Below are 22839 nucleotides of genomic sequence, written 5' to 3'. Positions count from 1 at the left end.
TTCTCTGCTTACCCTGTGGGTAAATAACCAAGACCGTGAACTGGTAAAAGCACACACTGTTTTTGCAAAGTTTGAACTGACTAATTCCAACTCCCATGCTGGGCTGCTTTAACTCCCACTGAAGGAAATTACACACCCAACTACCGAGGGCATCTGCAATCACGTGCTGCATAAATCCCTCTCTTAAACATACACTACTTAAAAAAATGTATTTAAAAGAAAACAAAAAGCTGACATGCCAGGCAGATACGTGGTCACAGAAGAAGCAAGAGATTCACAGGCCACCAGACCTAAGACACAGCTCTTTCCCACACAGGCATGGCAAAGTGGGGGTTCCTTATGTTCTTTATCACATGTGTTGGATGTGTATGATGTTTATGACACAACAAAAGAACTTGGCTCCCTTGGGCTAGTGGGGTCCTTGTTTAGCTCATCAGCTAGCCCTTTTCCTGTTACCAGCTGTATCTTGAGGATGCCCTATGACACTTCCACGTTTGTCCCAGGCAGGTGAGTACAGCACCTGGCTTGTGCAGCCACATTGGCTATGACTTGTAGACAGTGTGCTGCATTTGATTTCTGGGGCAGGAGACCCTGGCAGACAGATGAGACAGCCATGTGCCCCTAGCCATGGCTTTGGAGAAGAGCAGGAGACAGGTCCTGAAGAAGGCTGAAGTTCATGACCAAAGCCTAGTAGTGCCTTCTGTAAGTCTGAAACGGTCCTTGTCCCGGGAATGCACATGCAGCCAGGAACTTCATGTCCTCATCAGGAGCAGACTCCATGCAGTAAGTGAGATGAAGGACAGATTAATGTAGTGGGTGAGATCTGCAGGAGCAGGGTCTGGGTCCTGCCCCAGCAGTGGGGGAACTCTGAAATGAGACATTGCCAGAGGCCAGATGTTGGTCGGGAAAGATCTCAGGAAAGCGGTGAGAGCTGAGGCTCTCAGGTTCTTGGGCGCTGCTTTACTGCTGTACTCGTTCCTGTAGTCCTCAGACCTAAGTCTTATCACAGATTCCCAACCACACAATTCTAGCCAAACTTAAGTGAATTAAAACTCATTGTCTTCTGCAGGGTCAGCCAGTGCATTTAACCTCCAAGGCATTGGTTCTCAACCTTCGTAATGTCCTTTAGTATAGCTCCTCAATTTGTGGTGACCCCCCCCCACACACACACACCATAAAATTATTTCACGCTACTTCATAACTAACTTTGCTTCTGTTATGAATAGTAATGTAAATATCTGATATGCAGCTCACAGGTTGAGAATCACAGCTCTAGGCCATCTCTCCAGCTCATTTGTGCCCTTGACAGTCTGACTGAAGCAAGATAGAATTTTAGTGTAGTTGCTATTTTTGAGGCAGAGTTTCACTATGTAGATCAGGTTGGCCTTCAACTCCATAGTAGCTAAGGACATTGAATATTTTCATGTGTCTATTGGCTATTTGTACTTCTTTTGACAGTTGTCAAATTAGTATTTTCGTTGATTAGATAGTTCTTCATGTAGTCTGGCTATTGATCCTTTGTCAGATGTCTTAGCTAGCAAAGATGGCTCTCCTGTTCTGAAGGGTCTTTTCGCTGGCCAGAAGCTATTTGATTTTATGTTGTCCATTTTTATCCCAGAAGGTTCCTACCTTGTTTTGTACCCAGAGGCAAGGAAAGTCTGACAGGCATGTGAGTTCTGGAGAGAGACGCTTGGTGCTTCTGGAAAGTGTGCAGCTAACTGCTCAGCTCTCCATCAGGGCAGGTGGACTTGAAGTCAGGGTTTCCAAAGGATGTTTGCTTGGGTTGCTTTAGCTGTTAAGGGGCTGCTTTCCCTTATCTCGTTCTCCTTCCACCCTCTGGTGTTCATAATTGAGGACATCTCAATGTGTCCCCTCTCAGTGCCATCCACTAAGAAGTGACACAGTCAGGACCCTCACCCTCCGCTCCCACACTAGAAGATACATAAGCCTTTTTCACATACTCGGCAGCCTCCGGTGCTGTATTATAGCAACTGAGAACAAATTAGGGGTGTGTCTGCGCCCCGTTAATCCTGGTCAAACCACAGGACAGCAAGCAGAGGCAATGGGAAGGCTGAGGGTGGCCTGGTTTTTACCATTGCCTTGAGCCAGCAATCCCACGACAAGACCTGAATAAAGACTGCAGGAGGTTCATGGCCAGCAGTACATCTTGATTGGTCACTTTGCACCTTTTATCCAAGAACTAACGAAACCAAGATATTCCGGGCACACTACACACAAGGGCAGGTGAGAGGCCAGTAGGTTCTTGTGAAGAGAAATAGTGGAGGCCTCAGGCTAATAGAAATGCATGAACAGCTGGGAGGGAGATGAGGGCACTACTAGGGCCAAAGGTTCCTGCTGATCTCCAGTTACCAGTCTGGCAGGCAGCAGTGGTGCTCAAAAGAGGCACCTGTGTCAAGTTTATCAGTTGACCCCAAAGAAATGGAAGTCCCCCTACTCTCAGGAGAGGCCACTATCCAGAAGGGAGTCTTGTCTCCTAGATTTCAAACAGTTCTAACAGCCTGTCAGAGCGTTTTACAAGATGAAACAAACCCTGATGACTGTGGTGAATGAGACTGCATCTTGGCCAGTGCTACATGGCATATCCTTGGGCCTCTATTTAAACTTTAATATTTCTTCAGACGCTAAAGGTCGATTTGAGAGGTTTGCTGGATCTCAGTGTCCCTCTTCCCGAAGAAGTCACATTTTAACTGGCTTACTGAGGATGGGTGGTTGGACCTAACTTGGGACACAAGTTGTGATTATACTATGTCCCATAACACTATGAATGAAGATCCCCAATACCAGGGAGGTGACTCAATGAGACAGAAAATTCTTTGGCTGTTTTGCATCTTTTATTGGCGGGTGTCCCCCCATGTGGCATGGCACATCTTGCTCTGTAAAGCTGGACCTCAGCGCACCTGGGCCAGGTTATGCTTCTTGTAGAGGAGCGCACGCCGCTTCTCGCGCTCGCGCACAAAGGCGCGCAACCGCACGGTGGGGAAGGTTACGGGTGTGGGCCGGGAACCGGTGGGGCCCTCCTCTGTCAGCCACCCGCATTGCAAGCAGGCGGAAGCGCACGGGCGGCCCCTGAAGCAGAGAGTGGAGCAGCAAGGGTCTGAGGATTAGGCTGGACCGGGCGTGAGGCAAGGTAAGACAAGAAGGGAAGGGCTGCACGGTGGGTGGGTGGGGCGGGCCATGTGGGAGGACCAGCCAGAACAGTGGAGGGGGTGGGGCGGGGCGGGGCGGGGCGGACACAGGTTGAGCTCCTTACCAGGGTTGAGCACATAATGAACTCTGCAGGAAGGCTACGGCTCCTCCTGATAATCCTGCATAGCAGCGACTCAACCGAATGAGTCCCTTGCGCAAGCCTTTCTGCAGGTCGCGAGTCCCCTCGCTGCTCTCTGGGTACTCGCCACTCAGCCTGCGTGGGTGAGGAGCACAGGAAACTCAGTTACCCTTGGATGGATAGGAGATACTGGGACATCGAGCTCCCAGTAGAGAATGGTGGAGCATAGGGACCAAATTAATCTCTGGATGTATTTGTGGGGGTGCACAGGGTTTGTAGCTTGACCCACCCCCCTAGCAGTTTCCCCAGACACCTGGGAAGGACTCACATAATGAAGGCTGTTACACCAATAGCCCAAATGTCTGTCTGTGGAACAGCCCCTTGACCTTCCAGAAGTTCTGGAGCTGCAGAGAAGCATGGGTGGAGATGAGGTTGGGCACAGGTGGGTAGGTCAGGTGGTAGATGTCAGTGGAGGAGCCAGCTGGTATGCAGGGCATCTGGGTCCAAGTGAACAGAGCCAAGCACAAGCGTCTGGCTCTAGTGAGAGGCTGGTGGATGTCAGTGGAGCTGGGAGTGAGGGCAGACACGGAGGGAAGAACTTCCTCCCTGCCCTGAAAGATCAGGAGTTATATACGCACCCATGGTCTCCAGGTAGTCTTTGAAGTTCTCAGGGGCTGGGACCTTCTCTTGGTCAAGACTCTGGGCATTTCCCAGGTCTATAACCTTAAGCAGGTTGTACTCGGTGACCATCATGTTCTCGGACCTCAGGTCCAGGTGCAGGATGTGTTGGGCATGCAGGTACTGGGTGGCACTCAGCATCTGCCACAGGTAGTCCTTCACATCAGACTCTGAGTAGGATTCCCTGGGGGCACAGACGGTTCAGAACAGGCCCAAGGCAGGTAGAATGGGTATCCTGGCAGGGCTTGGCACACATGGGAAGGCCGAGAACACTGCCCTTGGCAAGCCAGAAGGGGCCTCAGGTTCTGCAGAGTCCCAGCTAGATGGGGTCAGACAGTTCTCACAGTCCCTCCCAGAGATCTCTGCTTGCATGACTGACCATCTCACAGGCAGACCAGGCCACCCCTCACCTCTCCGCCAAAGAGGGTAGCAACTCAGGGCCAGAGCACAGCTCCAGGATGAGCACCAGGTGCCGGGGACTGAGGTAGGCGGCATGGAGTTGGGCCAGATGTGGGTGGTGCAGTCTCTTAAGTGCCTCGTATTCTCTTAGTACAGCTGTCTTGTCCTCAGGCTGATAGGGAACGATCTTAGCAGCTAGGGCCCGCCCACTTGCCTTCTCCCTGCACTGCCGCACCACACTGAAGCGGCCCCTGCAGGAAGGAAACGTGGGGAGCTTGCGTGTAGTCCCCACACAATTAGAGCAGCAAGGACCAAGCTCAGGGAGCAGATAAGGTCAAGGGCCAATGACAGACATGCTGGGCAGTTGTACTGGAATGTGGGTCATGAAAAAAGCCCCCAGGAAGAGCTGGGGGACAGTCTCCACCCTCCCACCCTCTACAAACACCCCGCACCTCCGGATCTGCATCTGGAAGGCAAAGGTCTTTGTGCTGGGGAGAAGCTGGGCTGGCCTCCCCCGGCTGCTTTCCTCCTCAGAGGCTGTGAGAAATGAAATAGGGAACCTAGTCATGGAGGGACATCCAGGCAGCCCTGTCCCTCCCATCATCTCTCAGTCCCTCCCCGAGCACTACAAAAATGACCCTTTAAGCGCCCATCACTCTGACCTCTCGTTCCTTGATCAACTAATTTTGTGTGTGTGTGTGAGGAGAAACTTGGATAGGGCGGGGTCTAGGTGGGATCTGTTATCTTAACTAATTGCATCTGTGAAAATGGCAGAGAACATTCCAGGATGGAACGGGATAGCCATCCAGTGACATCCACCGTTCTTGAGTCTACACCATCCACTTCTAATCAACCACAGCAGGACTCTTCCATCAGATGCAACCACAACACCCAGTAAAGTCAAAATCAACTACCAGGGTGACATGAGGGGGGGGGGTCAGTGAGTGAAAGGGGACAGGAGGTCCATGGGATCTCCAGGGAGTGCAGGCTTTGATTGTTGAATGCAGGCATGTAGATCATTCATGGACAAGAGGATGTCTATGCCTGATCTGATGGCCACCCTTACCTGCCCCATCAGCCCCAAAGCTCACCCAGGTGGTTGGGTCCTCCGAGGAGGACCTGTTCTGAGGGGCTGCTGTAGGGGCCCATTCCTGCTTTGCTGACACATGCTGTCCGGAAGATATACATGCCACCCCTGGATAGCTTGCCAGTGAGGTAGCAGCAGTCAGAGATGTCTGAAGCCAGGGTTGTCCAGCTGCCTCCTGACCACACAGGAGAGAGTAAGAAGCTGTTGTGGAGAGTCAAGGGAACCCCTCTCCTGAGGCCACCCACAGGCAGAGAGCAGACACACCCACCAGTGCCTTTCCATGCCAATCCTTCAGAGTCCCAAGCCTCAGAAAGCCTATACCTTCTATACAGCACTGCACAATGTAGGTCACCGGGCCACAGGATTCCACAGGCTTCCAGACCAGCAGCACCGCATCCTTGTATAGTTCTCCTACCTCAGGGCGTGGAGAAGATGAGGGGCGCTCTGCAAGGACAACTCTGTGGTCAGTGTGGACACTCAACCCTCAAGGAACAACCTCTGGCCACGCCTGTCTCACTCTCAACAGCTGCCAGGCCTGCCCTCTACTTGTTCTGTCATTTGATGGAGAGGGGCTTCAAGCTAGTATGAATAGAAGAGGCTGGCACCTCTCCTAGTGTGGGGGTCCACCTGCCTGGCAGTCTCTGTCTAGATCCCTCTCAGCCCACCTCACCAGGGCACAGTGGAGACGCTATGGAGTGGCCCTGGTTAGTGCCTCATCTCTGCCGAGTGCCCTGGCCCAAGGCTAACAGGCCAATCGGTGATGGACTGGTCCCGCAGCTAGGCCAATAGTCCCTGTCTTCATCACCCTAGAAGCACCCTTGGATGCTGTGTGAACCAGAAAGTAATACAGGAAGATGAGGTGGTGCAGTCAGGAGAGGCAGTTCTCATCTCAGGCATGTGTAAGGGCTTTCTGTCCAGCAGTGGAGCACACGAATAGACTCTTATGTGTAAGGGCTTTCTGTCCAGCAGTGGAGCACACGAATAGACTCTTTGGCGGTAGGTGTGGTATTAGCAGCTTTATCTGCTTCTTTGACTTTTCGGGACTTCCTACCAGCCCTAAGTTCCATGGACACTCGGATAAGAAGCCAGTATTGTCCTGCTCACTACACAAAATGAGATGTCCTGCAACTCCCAGCCCAGCCCTCATGGCCTGGTAGAGACTTCCGGTGTGGACCACACACCTGCTTTCCGGAGGACACCTGTGGTGACTGCTGTCCCCAGCGGATTGCTCACACAGCAGGTATACGTGCCCAGATCCTCCTCCTTCACCACCAGGATGGTCAGCAGCTGGAAGTTCTTCAGGGTGGAGGAGATGAGGAGGTGGCCGCTGCTCTCCAGGAGGACCCCATCTGTGACAAGACAAAGCCAGCCTTGGCTTTCCCCAGGGCAGCCACAGCATCCTGCTGGGCCTGTGATTGCTGCTTGTCTTTACCAGTCCAGTACCCAGATTCCAGGACAGCTCCTTACCTTTGCTCCAGGTAGCCTGGGCAGTTGGCTGGGCCAACACCTGGCAGGCCAGTGTCACTGATTGGCCCAGGACCACAGCCTCGTCTGAGAGTTCTCTTAGGAAGGATGGTGCTAAGAAAGGGTAAAAGAAGAGCCTTGAAGGGAGACTGCCTGACCAGACAGTTCAGTCTGGACCCCGCTCAACTCCAACAGAAGCCTTCCAAGCTTAGACCTCTATACCAGAGCCCCATACTGGACTCCCGCAGTTGTGATCCCCACTTACCTTGGTCCCTGCCCTTCAGGCCTGACAGCCGGAAAGAAGCTAGGCCTGCCTTCTTTCTGGGAGGCCCTTCCCTCTCAGGACCTGTGGAAGAAAGAGGCCCCAGGAGTTCAGGGGGAGAAGCAGGATGGCACCATATTCCTCTACCTGGGAAATCTGCCCAGGGGAAGTACTTCAGGGACTTTGTAGGAACTCAAAACCAAGCTTGCTGAAGTCATCCCTAGCCGGCCCTTTGCAGCAGGCTGCCAGGACACTGAGGCCTGCAGCAAAGGGCATAGATACCTGTGGGATGGCTGGGAGGCTGGCCCTGGGGTAAGGAAAGTTAGAGGACATGAAGGCTCTGAAGATAAAGGGGCTCTGAGGTCACTGAGAACTATGTTAGAGGATCTGGGTTTGGGGTGGCTCCTGGGCCAGAGATCTGGGGTCTGGTGAATTAATCCATGGACCCTCTCTCTCCTCAAAGGTCTGCCCCTGCTCTTAGCTCTAGGTCTCTGTAGCCAGTATGTATCAGAGATGGTCTAAGATACCCAGTAAGGAGAGGTGTCAGGTCTGCAAAGGAGAAACTAGGATTTGAGCCAAGACCTATGGGGTCAGGCTGGAGGTCATATAGAACAGGAAGAGGAGGCCAATGGGGACTTGAGAGGGCACAAGAGTACCCTGGTAGCCCCAAGGATGCAGAACATGGAGGCAGACATGCCAGATGATGGGGTATGGGGGGTGGGGGTTACCTTCCGGCTTGCCCTTGAGGATCCTGGAGATGTGAGCCATGGAAGCCTTCACCCTCTGGCGCAGCCCAAGCTCCACAGGCTCCTCCCCTGACAGGCACCTCCCAGGGAATTGGAAGAGGCCCCGGGAGGGGGACCACTTGCGCTTCCTGCCCACAGCAGCCTCGCCCAGCAGTGCTTCCAGGTCCCCTGGCTCCTCCGGCTCCTCTGTAATCTCCAGACCAGCACGCAGTCCCAGCTCGCCTGGCCAGGGCCACGCGGCCTCCTCCAGGAAATCTGCCAGCCCTTGCCCAGCTTCGGTTTCTGAGCCAGGTGACTCTGGCTGCTCTATAGGTTTGGGGACCCTCCTGAAGATCATGAACTCAAATGGGAGATATTTGATGTCATATAAATCCGAGAGGTTGAGGTAGGCAGGATCGACCTCAGAAATGTCCAAGGAGATGGTGTCAGCTGCTTCTGCATCACCAGAGAGATCCCGGATTTGCACCAGGGAAACCTGCTCAACTTCCTCCCAAGGGGTGAGGCTTGGAGAGGTCCTTAGGGGAACCCCACTGGCCTCAGCAATGGGCCCCAAGCTCTCCAGAGGTTGAGGGCTCTCAGTTGCAGCTTCATCCTGCTCTTCTGAGGACTGGGACACAGCCCAGGCCATCCTGGCCCAGAGAGGACCCTGCCCTAGCATCCCCCCTGCGTCCCCGCCAAAGGCAAAAGTACCATAGCCTGCCACCCCTGCATAGCCCCCACGGGACTCCAGAGAGAACTTCCGGGTGGTGGCCTGCTCCTGAGGCCGCTGTGGAGGAGGCGTAAAGTCACATGTGTCCCCAGCTTCAGACAAGCCTTCAGTATCCAAGGATGCATCTACTTGGGAAGCTGACCCTGGGGAACTGGAGGGAACTGGAACTGGCCCTTCAGATAGAGAGCCATCCTGAGGTCCCTTCTCAGAACCCAGAAGGGGGCTTACTTGAGATGGGAATGGGGCTGCCTGAGGCTGTTCTGAAAAGAGTGGGCCACAGGACGTTGAGAGCTCCTTCTTCAATGACTGTGGAGGTAAGGAGCCAAGCAATTGAGATGATGGAGGGCCACAGCCCTCCTGGGAACCAGAACCCAGCTCAGAGTGACAGGAAGAGGCTGGTTTCCCTCTACAACTGTCCTGGGATGATCCCTCTTGCTTCCCAGGCCTTGAGTCACCACTCGTAGGTGGAAAAGGGACAGACTCCTGCAAGAACCCCTCTTTGTGCCCCCTGTCCTTGGCAGTGGTTTCATGAGTCAACCCCGTGGAGGGTGGGAACAGGAGTTGTTCCTTGCATGCCTCAGGAGAGGGGCCGGTCGTGACGGGTGGGTTATCCAGGGAGCGGCTTCGGCCTGGGACCTCTCTGACACTGGAACTAGGTAGCCGCAGGGCAGTCTCAAAGGAGGGTGTCTTGGTCATCAGAGAGGCCTGCTCTTCCCTAGCCGCCTCTTCCTCCAACAGGCTGTACTCCATGAGGGGTTCACGCAGACCGGGTAGGGCCCTTGCAATGTAGCCACCCTTTAGCAGGTGCCGCCTCCGAGCAGGGTGCCTCTTGGCACCCGATGGTTTGTTCCCACGCTCTGCACCCTCGCCAGCTTGCTGGTAGAACAGGCTGCTGATGACGCTGTGCCGGGGCACGCAACCTGGGCTTGCCGGAGGCCCAGCACTCTTTGGGGACGCTGGCACGGCCGCATCAGCAGTGGGCATGTTGGCCTCTGTCTCCTCTGGGAGGCTGGCCGAAGGCCGCAGAAAGCCCCGAGGGTGCAGCAGTGGCGAGTGAGTCACAGGGGAAGGTGGCAGCGACTTAGCCCTGGCAAATGGGGCAAGCTCGTTGTCTGAGGAAGATGATGAGCTTGAGGCGCCACTGGCTTCCCCTCGTAGGTGCCGGGCCACTCCTAGAGATGGACTGTCTGGGGGACCCTGAAGCAGCTCTGGGATGGAGCGCATCACCAGGATAGACTTGTAGCTCATCAAGGAACGCTGGAAATGAGGACAGAGGGACATCCACTTGGCATGACTGGTCATGGCAGGAGGTGCGGTGCCCATTGCCTCTTTGCTCCAGAGGGGTTGGTTACCCAGGACACCTGGGGCTTCTGTGCCTGTTGCTTTATTGCTCTGCCCCACCACCTGGTGCACTCAGGGGATCCCAGAATCATGGAGCAGGCCAGCCTGGCCCTGTGCTCCTGACCACACAGCTAGGTTCAGGTACCCTTCCCTGGCCTCAGCACCTCTTTCCTGGGAAAAGAGAGACTCACCTGCCAGCGACTTCGAGCAAGAAGGAACTTGAGCTGTTTGGTGTTGATGAAGTGGGCCTCCTCAGCAGGCATGGATTTCTGCAGTGGGAGGAAAGTGGCTATGATAACAAGAGATGGACCCTGGCGCCCTGGTCGGAGCTCTTCAGGGATACAAGCCCAGCAGGATGGAGGCAGCAAACGTCAGGGTCTCCTCTCAGACACTCCAGGGTTAGGACACTACAAATCCTTCTCCCAAATGCTCAGGAAGGCAGAAGGAAGCCCTTGCTGCTAACTGCATAGCAATACTTTGTCGAGGGCTTCAGGGTCCAATATGGAGGCACTAGGGTCCTCTGAATAGGGGAGCAATGGGCCAGAACAATCAATACTGATGAGAACTCTTGGCCTGCAGAGCAGCGAGTTGAGCTCAAGTTGGGCCTACTTACCAGGAACCAGGGGTGGGCAAGGCACTGGGAAGTACTAGGCCGGGCCCTGGAGAAAGAAGGAAACCAGATGGAGCAGTCAGGTGGGTCCTGTGACAGGGCTGACAAGCTTCCGCGGGTGAAGGGCAGGGGTGCACTCACCTGGGGGTTCTTTGCAGCGTGGCCTTGATGAAGTCCTTGGCGTCCTCACTCAGATGAGCAGCTGTGGGACTGCTCCAGGAGACCCGCCCCTCCAAAACATTGAGCAAGGTGGCTCGGTCACTCTCTCCAGCAAATGGGGATGAGCAGGTGAGGCTAAAAGCAGAGAAAGTGTGGAAGCTCACTCTCGAAGAAGATTCCCTGACTGGATGTGTGCCACGCTCATCTAGACTTGAGGATTCTGGGAAATGCTTCCGGCTGGACCAGAGCAATCCAGGATTAGCTTGGAGCAGGGATCCGGGCTCTGTTAGCAGGGCTCAGGCTGGGATGAGAATCTAGGTTCAGACTGAGGTGAGGATTGGGACTTGCCCCATAGCAGAGATGGAGGCTCAGCTGTAGTGGAGGCTATGAGGGAAGCCTGAGTGGGTCTCTGGGCTCTGTCTTGGGTAAAACTAAAGGCTCATCCTCAGGGGGGTCACTTGCCCTTGTCCTGACATGGAGATTCATGTCCAAAATAGGTCAGAGATATAGGCTCAGCTTGCGATATGGACATAGCCTTAATTTGAGCTAGGGGTTTGGGTTCAAGCAAGATAATCAAGGTCAGTTTGAGGTGACGCCTAGCGGTAAGCTGGGGCGGGGCCTCAGGTCCAGCATGGGAGGAGATTCAAGGGTAGGAACCAGCATTTGCCAAGCTGGGAATCAGAGTTCAGCCTGCAGAGGAGATCCAAACCTGAGCTATACCACTAGGACCTTCAGGACATCAGTGGTCACTGAGTGTCCCATGGTCAAGCCCCCAGACCTGCAGAGAAGTGGCTAAGCTCTGTCTCGTGACCCTGGGGTGTTAGCAAGAAGCGTTAAGCAACACCTATTTTATCAGAGTTGGCCTCCAGCCTAGTATCAAAATAGCTGCCTACTGTGTCTCGGGGGCTGATCTGGGGAGTGGCCAGCAGTGTACTTGATCTCCACTGAGGGGTGAGCTCAGAAGAGGTGATGGGGCAGGGTCTGCTTACCTGAGGTAGGAGATGACGCCCATGGCCCTGCAAGAATGAAAACACCCCATTTGTGAGTCACACCAGGCCTGTCCCACAGGCAAGGGGTATGCACGGGGGGTGGGGGTGGGGGGGCTGGAAGAGGAGGCAGAGGCTCCTCAGCTGCCAGACAGACACACGAAGGACAGGGAGGCTCCAGATCAACAGGCCTCTAGGTGGGCCATCCACTCACCAGATGTCTGAGCCCTCGCTCACAGGATTCTGCTCAATGATCTCTGGGGACACGAATTCGGGTGAGCCATACTTGCTGTACTGCGGCTCTGAAGGGGTGATCTTTTGGGCAAAGCCAAAGTCACAGATCTTGATGTCTTCCCGAGCTGGGTGCACCATCAGGATGTTGGGGGGCTGTCAGACAGAGTTGGGAAGTTGTTCAAGGCTACACTTCATGAAAAAGGTAATACCTACCCTCTGGGCCTAGGAGAGCACTGAAGAGTCCTTGAGGCTAGTAAAGGGCAGTGGGGAGTACCCAGGACCGAGAGGGGAGTCACATCTACTCCATGAGAGCCAAACCCTACCCGAGGTAGTAGAAACCAAGCACAGGCTGGCTCCCAGCTGTGCCCACCACGAGCTCTGGGGGTGCCGTGAATGTAATACCTTTATGTCCAGGTGGAGGATACCATGGCTGTGCAAATAGTGTAGGCCTTCCACCAGCTGCTGGATATAGACTTTGACCTGTGGAAAATGCCAGGATCAGTTTGGAACCAGCCCCCAAGAGGCTGGCTCAGGAACCTCCTGAAGGCCTGACCCAGGTGGGAACCAGCCTCAGGTACCTCCTGAAGACCTGGTCCAAATGAGGGGCCAGCCTCAGAAAACTCATGAAGGTCTGACCCAGGTGAGGGGCAAGCCTCAGCTACCTCCTGAAGGCCTGGCCCAGGTGAGGGGCCAGCCTCAGGTACCTCCTGAAGGCCTGGCCCGGGTGAGAGGCCAGCCTCAGGTACCTCTTGAAGGCCTGGCCCAGGTGAAGGACTAGTGTCAAGTACCTCCTGAAGGCCTATTCCAAATGAGGGGCCAGCCTCAGGAACCTCCTGTAGGCCTGACCCAGGTAAGGGGCCAGCCTCAGGAACCTTCTGAAGGCCTGGCCCAGGTGAGGGGCGAGCCTCAGGTACCTCCTGAAGGCCTGGCCCCCAGGTGAGGGGCCAGCCTCAGGTACTTCCTGAAGGCCTGGCCCAGGTGAGGGGCCAGCCTCAGCCTCCTCCTCTATTCCATCAGAGCTTGCTTAGATCATCAAGCCTTCCTCCTCTTAATTCAGACCCCATAGGTCAAGTGACTGACAAAGTCACAGGTCAGGAACTGTGAGCCCCAGGGCTGGGTGTTTCCCAAAGGTGGGCTGAGCCTAAATAGGCAGGAAGCAGCAGTCTGCTTAAATGAGGGAGGGGCAGATATCACTAGTACAGCTGTTCCCCTATGGTCAGGAGGGGTGGCAGAGGCTGGTTATACCTGGCTACCTTGGAAGCTACAAGAGACTCAAGTCAAAAGAGGCTGTGTCCGGGGACTGGAATGTAGGCTCTGACTCTAGGGACACACTCAGGCAAGGAGAAGGTAGAGATTACCTCGGCTTCAGTCACGACACCCTTCTTGAAGAGTCGATCCAGCAGCTCCTCAGATGAGCACCTGGGTTTCGTTAAGGAAAAGCTGCACCTGACTCCTGGGCCTGTGCTCCCAGAAAGGTACCCAGACCTCCTGTGAGCCAGATCTAGAGGTGCTGATATTCCGATGAAGGAGAGTGGAATGAAGACCCCTGGGTCCCAGATGGGTCACATCCCTGAGAAAGGGACCTTCAGAAAGACCCTCTGGTGAGTGGGGCTGTGAGCAGCAGCCTAATGGAACTGGGGCACCCTTGCATCTCTGCACAGAGCCCACTCCACGCAGCCCTTCACCAGGATCCTAGGACACAGCTTCAGGAGTGATAGGGCAGCCAGGATGTGAAATAAGTAAGAGCCCCAAACATGCCCCCATGGGTGTGATGGAGGCCAAGAGCAGCTGGAATGGGAGCCCTCTGAGAGGGGTCCCAGGCCATCCTTGCTAAGAATCAAGATTGTGGCAGCCCCCATCTGTGACCCACAGAAAGGAAAGATCTCATGTCCAAAACCCCAACCATGCCACTTCTAGTTGTAGGCTCAGGAGGTGCTGTCACACACAGTCACAGCAGCAGGAACAGGATGCTCAGATGTGGGGCTAGTACTTGTCATGATAGCACCGAGGTCCAGGGACCCCCACACTCAGCAGCTCCAGCCCCAGTCTGGGACCTGATGCCTTTTTGAACTTTCTCGGGGGGTTCAGGTACAGGATACAGTTCCAAGATAAGGATGAGAGTCTTCCGGGTCTCAAATTGATCCAGGAGCCCAGTGACCAGTGGGTGGCTGAGTGTAGCCAAGATGTCTCGTTCCTGGTATGCCTGGGCCCGAGTTTTGCTCCGCAGGGGGATGAACTTGGCGGCACAGAACATCTTGTTTCCTTTGTGCTGAACCCTTTTCACAAACCCAAACACACCCCTGGGGTGGAGAAAGAGAGAGGGGACCCACGGTAGGCACCATGCTGAGAGTGTCCTGGGAAGGACGGGAAGGCTGTGGAGCAGGTGAGGAAATGATACCTCCCAATCTCTTCTTGAACCTCATAGAAGGAATGCAGTTTCCTCCGATAGACTTGCTCTTCGGCATCTAGCTTGTCCCCTGCAGTCAAAGCACAGGACATGGACAGTATAGGCAGCCATGAATTGACCCCACTACTCTCCCAATGCAATGACAAGAGCTGCTCCCTGGTCCCTGTAGCCTGCCAACTCACCCCCGTGGACCAGCAGCTCTGCCTTGCAGAGCACCTGTCCACCTGCGTTATTGGCAACACATGTGTAGACACCGGCATCATGTGGAGCCACGTCAGTCAACACCAAGGAATATGTTGTTCCATCTTGCCGTTGGCTCAGCCGGGCACTGCTCGTCAGCTGGGTGCTGCCCTGGACAGATAGGAGACAGCCTGGGGTACCATCAGCCTATCCTGGGATATGCCACACCCTTCCCAGAGCAGTACTTCCAATACCTGCTGTGTGCCCAGACCCAGGTGCAAGTCAGAAGTGGATGGGGAGGTACTGGTTAGGGCTAGAGAGGTGGGGCTATGGGGTGGGGGTTACAGATTGCATGGTGGGGTGCATGAGCCCCCTTCCACACCTCCACATGGTCTCATGCATACATGCACCCGTGCCCTCCAGCTCCCAAAGCTTGTCTCCTCCCCACTGCTGCCTGGGCTTACTCCTACCTTGTACCAGGTTACTATGGGTGGTGGGTGGCCTTCAATGACAGCATCAAACTGTGCCATGTCCCCTACTTGTACTTGTACATCCTCAATAGTGACTTGCATGGACGGGGCCCCTGGGAAAGGAGGGAAGAGAACCTGTGTGGAGCGACCCTCGGGCTTCATAGCCCTAGGCACATAGCCATTCATGTATATCTCTGGTCAGTAAAGTCTTGATTTATGTCCCTCGAACCAGAAAGTCCACCTCCTTCCCTGATGACCCCAACCTCACTGTCTAGGCCTCTAGTAGTTGTAAAGTGCTTCCTTCCATGTGGCCCCTGTTCTTCCTGCTTTGACTTGCACTGGCCAAGCAATCACAAGGACAGCAAGCCAAAGCAGGCAAAGCACTAATAGCCGCTCTCAGATATAGAGCCTGTGGGTACCACATCTGCATTTGCCTCTTCCCAGAGGGTTCTGGACCCTCCAAGGAGACACAGGAAGAAGAGATGGGGAAACCTGGACTAAAGCATGCCGTGTGACTTAATCAGGCTCTCATAAAATGACCCCTGAGTACCCAGCACAGGTGTGTACCCCCATGGGGCTGGCCCACTTCCATACTTGTGACACCTGTGTCAGGAGCTTGGCACACGTAGGTCCTCTGTGTGGTCTCCATGATGACTTGGCTGTGCACATCCAAGAGTAGCTGCCCAGTGCCTGCACCTGGCCAGGCTGTTCCTTCCACCCTGGAGTCAAGACAAGGTGGTCTCTGCTCACTGAAGCACCCTGACTCTGTATTTCTCAGGGACCTGAGCCCCAGGAGAGAATGAGGACCTTACTGTCACAACTTGTGGGGTTAGATGTGTGCATAGAGCCCCCCACCCCAGCTTCTCTCCAAGACCTTGTGCTCTAGGGTGCGTCCCGCTTCCCTCCCCTGCCCACCAGCTTGGGCTGGGGCCTGTAAGAAGTGTATTGGAGAGCTTTAAGTCTGCCCTGTTAACTCTTCAAGGCCATGAGGCCAGAGCAAGTGGGTTCTGCACTGCCCAGCTCGGGGGTGTCCCTTGGAGGGCAGTTCCACACATGACCCAACTGGCTCAGGAGGTTACCGAATCGGTACAGTCCATTCCTGGGACCCAGAACTTGTCGTCTCCTGCTCCAGGCCCTTGTGTGTGCCAGGCTGTGAGACCTCTGGAAGTTCACCTGGTAGGAAATAGGAAGCAGGTGAGCTGAACCCTGGCTGGCATGGGGAGGACATCCTTTAACAATCATGGGCTCCCCGTGTGGCCAGTGTGGGGTAGATTGCAGAATCAAGAGCAGCTCCAGGGCCAGGATGAAAACCCGGAGTGAGAACCGGGCAGTCCTGACCTCCACAACCTAGTACTGTCTGAAGCCAGATATGAGACCTCCCCAGTTCCCCACCAGGGCCTGGTCTCCCAGCCCACCAGCCAGACTAGCATTGGGATGTAGTTCTGCCCTCTGTACATCCAGCCAGGCTGAAGTTACAGTGACATGGCAGCAGGACACAGGTAGCAGCGTGGGACTGAGTGGACAGGTGGCACATCTGGGGAAACTGAAACTCCAGATAGAAGTGAGCACTTCTGGGTCCTTGTACATGCACAGGTGAGCTGGGTGGGCCCAGTTCCCAGATTGGGAAATTGAGGTCAAGTTAAGGATGAGCCATGACCAGGCAAAGTACATGATGATACATAAAGCCATACAGATACCAAGGTGCCCCAGAGCTCTGCAAGTTTGTAACCATGGAATGGGCAATCAAGGTGACCCTTTGGATCACATGGCCAGGAATGGGGTAGGGTTAGCAAAGGAGAGCAGGAATCTTTGTAGTCAGCTCCCTACTGGGTCTTAACTTACCAGGTGTGCCCGAAGCTGCTCCTGGGATCTGGGATGCAGCCTCTTCAAATGCAGGTGGCTCCCTTTGTCTGGTGTTCGGGAGATCCCCTGGGGAGGGGCCTAGGGCTTCTGAGCCCAGCAGCCTCCAAAGGACAGAAGCAGCTTGTTGGTCAGCTCCATCCTGGGCAGAGTGGGCAGAGCCTTCCACGGAGGTGTCTATGGACAGGAGGGTAGGAACACGAAGTAAGTCTGGACTGCACAGGCTTTGCATGCCCACCCCGGTTCTCAGAGACTGCCCTCCCTCTTCTACCTCACTTGCTGCTGCTGCTGCTGCTGTCCCTTGCTTGGGGAGCCACCTGGAGGGGGAGGTTCAGGAGGCTATGGTACACTAAGGAGCTCTGAGCCCAGAGCTGCTGCCTACAGGGCCACTGCTGCCCCATCTCCCCAGATCCATGTACACCCCAGGGCCACCCTTCTCGAAGTTACAGGGAAGGCACATCTTCTGAAAGCCGCCATCTTCAGTGTGCCTCCAGTCCCACACTCCTTCCATCCAGCCCTAGCTCCCCTCAGGGTTGGCTCTAGACCCCAAATCTTAGACTGGTGCACATTAAGGGCCAGGGGAACCGTAGGATCAGGTGTTCAGGAACCATGATCTTATTTCACCCCATGTGGCTGACAGCTTTCTACCCCACACCTAAATAAATGCTCCAAACCCAGTCCAGGCCCATGTCCTTACCCAAATCCTAGTAAGCCACCCCTGGCATACCTCTAAACCTCTCCTGGGTGTGGCTCCTGTACTTTGCCTCTGTGCCTCCTTTCAGACCTGGATACCTATGTGGGGGCCCAACACACATACCCCAGGACTGCTGACTGCTCCTTTGCCAATGAATCCCTTCCCTGCCCAGACCCTCCTCAGTACTTGGGGATGAGGCATCTCTGACATCCCCAGACAAAAACTGCACAGGCTTTTCTCAAGCCCAACAGGCCAGAAGCACCCTGAGAACAGGCCTCAGGGCTAGAGGATTCCCGGGGCCCCACCCCCTCACAGACAAGTGCTAAAATCCTGAGTCATCATCTATGCAGATGATGAGATCGACCCCTACATGCCAAGAGCTTAGGATGCAATGGTCACCCACTCTCACTCCTGACTCCCCATTCATCCTACAATGGCCTCAGCTATCCAGGGATTAGGAAGGCCTGCTCAGCCCCAGTAGGCCAAAAGTGACTGTGATGGCTGCCCTGCTTAAACTGTGAGTCCCAAGGATCAGGTCTATAAACGGTCAAGGATCAGTTCAAATCCTGTCCCTAATCTACCTGTTAAGGTTTGTATATTCTCCGCCCATGGAGTAGCACTATTAGAAGGTGTGGCCTTGTCAGAGTAGGTGTGTCACTGTGGGTGTGGGCTTTGAAGACCCTCATCCTAGCTGCCTGGAAGCCAGTATTCTGCTAGCAGCCTTCAGAGGAAGATGAAGAACTCTCAGCTCCTCTTTGCACCATGCCTGCCTGGATGCTGTGATAATCCCTCCTTGATAATAATAGACTGAAACTCTGAACCTGTAAGTCAGCTCCAATGAAATGTTACCTTGGTCATGGTGTCTGTTCACACCAGTAAAACCCTAAGACACTAACCATGAACCTCAAGGTAGGCTGGGACCTGCATGTACTACATCAGGGCACACAGATAATCAACCACTCTAGAGGCCTATGTGGCCTGAGATGTAACCTTGAAGAAATGAGAGTAGGTCTAGCAGATGGCTACAAGAAGAGGGGACCCTGAGCTTCTGGGTGAACAAGCAAGAAAGAACAGAGAGGAGGGTCTGACACTTGATTTATTGTTCTCATCAGGGCAATGACCAGGGATTTCCCCCCCACCCTACAGCCATGTCCACCACAGAGGTGGTCCTGAATTCCTGCAGAGCTGATGACAGGTCAACACATGTCTTAGGTGCAACGCTGGACAAGACCCTCAATGGGGATATGTCTCAGGGAAAACACCCAAGTCCAAATCTTGTTTCTAGAGCCCCCACAGGGCCTGGGAGGTGGAGTCCAAAGTTGGAGTCTCCTGTCCAGGGCTCTTCTGAAATGATGTCAGCGTACTCCAACTCTGCAGGTACTTAGGTACTTCCCCCATCCTCCCGGCAGAGAACAGGTCCAGTGAGGTAGTCAGGACCGGGCAGGAAAGCAAGGAAGGCTCAGTCCTAGGCTGGAGAAGAACAGGGCGTGGGAGGTGTCCGAGGTAAGCTGTGGGTTCCAGGGTTGATGCTGGTACCGGGCATGGTCCAAGGCTCTGGGCCACTTGCCTTACCTTATCTCCAGTGTGTGGCATCAGCCCTGGGAGGGGCCTGGAGCCTTGCCACCATCTGGGTCAATATGAAGAGTGACTGTCTCTCCTACGGCCCCAAAGCTGACTGTCTGGGTGGAGACCTCTGTCTTGAAGCTCCCATGGCTACCATCTACAGAACTCTGGACATGGGTATGGAAGGAGCTTGTCCAAGGTGCGGCACTCACTGGACCTGACCAGGCCTCACGCAAAAGGAAGGAGACACTCTCAGGGCTGTGGACCTGGGAACCTGGCCTGAAGAAGCTGGGGGTGGCACCGGTGCCTGGAGGACGCCCCACATTGAGCAGGACAGGTTGCCCCACCGTGGGCTCGCTGATCTCTCTCTGGAGCACGGAGACTTCACAGGGAGGTTCATCATGGGTGCTGGGGGTGGAGTCCCCACAGCCAAAAGTCTCTCCTTCCTGGGGCACATAATCTTCCAGGTCAGCCAATGTCAGCACCCGGCCATTGTGTGTGAGGATTTTAGGGTCACGACCCTGAAGGCTATCCGTGTCCTGTGGCTCTTCCATCAGGAAGGTATTCTCGTCTCCATCACTGCATCCTTTCTGCCTTTCAGTGTTCTCTTCCTTCTGGGAGGCTCTGACCTGCTCTGGCTCAGGGCTAGCAGCTACCCAGTCCACATTGCCCACTGAGTCCACTTGGAAGATGAAAGGTTCACCAACATGGACCACAGCGGGACCCCAGGTCCGGGCTTCCTGGTACACACTCTTGTTGTTGGAGTTGTTGGCATTTGGGTCCCTACCAGGGATCCCGCCAGGCAGTGTGAAGAGGATTCCCTCTCCACGGCTGGTCATCTCTCGGACAGGAGATGCACCCCGTGACCCTGTCTTCTTCACCCGGACTTCAATGGTTTCCTCCACCTCTAACCACTTGGGCTGGGACTGCGAGGCTGGAGCGTGGACCTCTGCTTCTGTCACATACAATGCAGGTACCGGGGCTTTCCTGCCTTGTTCTACTTCAAGCCTCCGGGATGGGCTGGTCCCTGGTGGATACAGCCTCTCAGGGGCTAACAGCCCTGGTCTCCGTGGACTGGCAGAGCGGCGTGAAGGTGAACGAGAGGGAGACTTGCCGGGGGACTGTCGTCGGCCACGTGGACTCTTCACTACGGTGGTGATGGTCTCCTCTCTAGTAGGGGGAGAGGGCCCAAGAAGAGATGGCCAAGAGACCCACAACCTCACCCAACATAGTGCCATCAGGATATGTCAGAGCCCAAGTTAGTGCGTGTGTCAGTGAGCAGAGGATAAGACAGCACAAACTCCTACACATGCACTTGAGGCCCACCTGCATTACCCTAGCTAAGAAAATAAAACAGAAAACCAAAGAAACAAAGCACAAAGAGGTCAGGCCTGGGTATGTGACCTTAAGAGTTCTAGGTGCTTTCTAACACAAAGTGAGTTGTGCTTTGCAATGCTCCTTGTGCTGGTCCCCATCTGTTCCACCCCCTGAGCAGGCTTTGTGCTTTGTTCGTAGGGATCGTGCCAGGCCAGCCCTCGGTGCTGGAAGCCCTCAGTTAATAGGGACTGGTGGATAGCTGATGCAGTGGCCACATGCACAATCCCAAGCTCAGGGTGCAGCTGGTTCTGACCTGCAGCCCATGTTCCTGGTTTCTGGGTTTGAGAGGATGGTTAAAGCCCCACCAGGCTAAGGAGTACATCTGAACTGGCTTAGCTCTGGACTTTGCTGGGCTGCCACAGGTCTTCTGACTTCTCCCATGCCCTTTCTCCTGCCTGAGTTCCACCCTTCCAAAAATGGGAGTCAGAGCAACAGGAGGAAGCAGAACTTGGGCACCAGGGTGAGTGACAGGCATTGGCTAGGACTTTGGAAGATTTGAGTCTGGGCTCAGTTGCATCTTGCTCCCAGCAGAGGTATGGATAGGAATATGGAAAGACCGAGAATTTTCCCAGAGCTATATCACAAATCCTGGCTATCTGGAGTCTCCCCAGGCACCAGGAACCCAGGTCTTGATGCCCCAAAGTGTCTTATAATACTGCTCCCCACATGGTAGGTATGGATAACCATCTATGGATAACCAAACTCCAGCGTGGGGCCTTTCCAAGACTCGGGTGGTGAGCATAGGCTGGGTGGCATGGTGGGAGCAGCTCACCTTAGAAGGGGAGAGGTGGGTGAGATGGTCTCTGTACTTCTCAGAGCTTCCCCTTTCTGTTTTCCAAATGCAAGAGCTAGGCTTGGGGACACAAAGCCCCGGGCTGTGATACCACCACTGTAACATCATTTAGTTTGGATCCAATGAATAAAAACTGGATCACATTCAAGATTTGCTTTTTGTTGCAGTAAACATATTTAAATACTGTGTTTAGCAGTGCAGGTTATAGAATGGGAATCCTTTGCTGCAGGAAGCCCTGTCTCCAAAAAGTCCCTAAACTCTGAGTCGCTAAAAGGCAGAAGTCTGTCTTGAGCCCATTAAGGGAAATGGCTTTCATTGCCAGTTCTCTCCATTTGTGGGAAAGCCACCACCCTGGTGAGTCACCATGAAGTGTGTGGAGTCTTGTCACCCTGTGCAGTGTGCTCTGGGGCCTACAAGGGAGCTGTGGGGTGTGGAGGTTTCATGGACGGTGCAGGGTGGTTGAGAGTGCAAGAACCGGCAAGGCGCTGATGACCCATAGGGGGCGTGAGGGTTGTATGCACAGGCAGGCAGGCAGGCAGGCAGGCAGCAAGGACACCAGGCTGGCAAGGCGAGGGGGTTAGTAACATGCATGGGCACAACAGTCAGAGGAAGATTAGAGTCACGCCTGCACTTACATGATGACGGTTTTCTTGGGGACTTTTGTCTCCTGCTCAGTGACTACAAAGAAAACAGTCGGAACAGCAACCGTTACAGACTAGCAGCGCCTGGGGGGCAAGCTATCTGAGTGGCGTTGGCAACGTAGCAACCTGCTTGGTGTAGGAGCACGGTCTGGTTCTGCCTGTCTGTGGGTTTCTGGGGAGACCTTGGCTGTTGGGGGATCCAGTCCCCTCATCTGTGAAATAGGAACAGTACCTGTCCTCTGGGTGGAGTCAACCTGGCATGTCACAAGAAGTACCTAGTGTCCTCAGGGTACCATAGCGGCTGGGGTGGGGTGAAGTCTGCCTCTGCACAAAACCCTCACTCTCTACTCAGTCCATGGCCCACAAAGTCCTGTGAAGATATCATATATACGATCCCATTTCTCAGACATGGAATCTGAGCCCAGAGAGGGAAAGGGAGGGCCTGGAGCCGCACAGCGGAGCCAGCGGCCACACAAAGGCTAGGCTAGGATGGCTGATCCTCTTCTACAAAAATAAATCATAAAGACTAAGAAGGGGGTGGACCCTGGAGTTCCAAATATGGCATTCACAGTGGAGGACTCCCACCGATATCTTTCTAGGAACAGCCTAGACAGTGCCACAGCATTGGAAGGGAATCTGTCTCTCCCAAGGGAGACAACTCCAGTATGTCTCTGCCCCATAGCCAGTAAATGGGCCCTGCAGTTCCCACCTAGTATATGGGGCTCTATGTTCAGAAACAAGCTGAGTCTGTCTCTATCCAGCCCAGCGAGAGGGCTCTTCCCCTATAGTACCCTCAGCTGCTGTCTCAGATGCACCCCAGTAGGCAGACTGTAGGCTCCCTGCACCCTCACATCTGAGCAGCCTTCTTTACAATCTTGGGGGTGATGAACTGC

At 54.5% G+C, this 22839-nt stretch overlaps 1 protein-coding gene across 10 annotated transcripts in view; it reads right to left on the bottom strand.

Annotated features, from left to right (window-relative positions):
• Positions 1-2840: 2840 nt before the first annotated feature.
• Positions 2841-22839, bottom strand: part of Obscn (obscurin, cytoskeletal calmodulin and titin-interacting RhoGEF) — a 143863-nt gene continuing 123864 nt past the window's right edge. For 8 of the 10 annotated variants that reach the window (XM_085829979.1, XM_085829978.1, XM_085829981.1 and 5 more), the window contains 2 exons: positions 21941-21983; positions 18656-20305 (listed from right to left, as the gene is read on the bottom strand). In XM_085829979.1, the coding sequence (XP_085686105.1) occupies positions 19165-20305; positions 21941-21983 (1184 nt within the window). In that variant the 3' untranslated portion in view covers positions 18656-19164. Of the gene's footprint in view, positions 3088-3271; positions 3422-3614; positions 3691-3924; positions 4149-4374; positions 4615-4815; positions 4901-5454; positions 5626-5771; positions 5895-6631; positions 6800-6917; positions 7029-7179; positions 7261-7904; positions 9889-10163; positions 10242-10585; positions 10632-10723; positions 10877-11730; positions 11758-11941; positions 12115-12363; positions 12442-13319; positions 13381-14060; positions 14262-14359; positions 14439-14550; positions 14720-15018; positions 15132-15612; positions 15738-16097; positions 16192-16860; positions 16941-18655; positions 20306-21940; positions 21984-22839 lie in introns of those variants that run through there. The other 2 variants (XM_085829986.1, XM_085829987.1) reach the window with 2 other exon arrangements.

This window comes from Mus caroli, unplaced genomic scaffold (assembly GCF_978045245.1).
Source record: "Mus caroli unplaced genomic scaffold, Mus_caroli_1 scaffold_13, whole genome shotgun sequence".
Taxonomy (NCBI): domain Eukaryota; kingdom Metazoa; phylum Chordata; class Mammalia; order Rodentia; family Muridae; genus Mus; species Mus caroli.
Note: the sequence above shows the minus strand (reverse complement) of the source record. Positions and strands in the feature narration are given on the sequence as shown.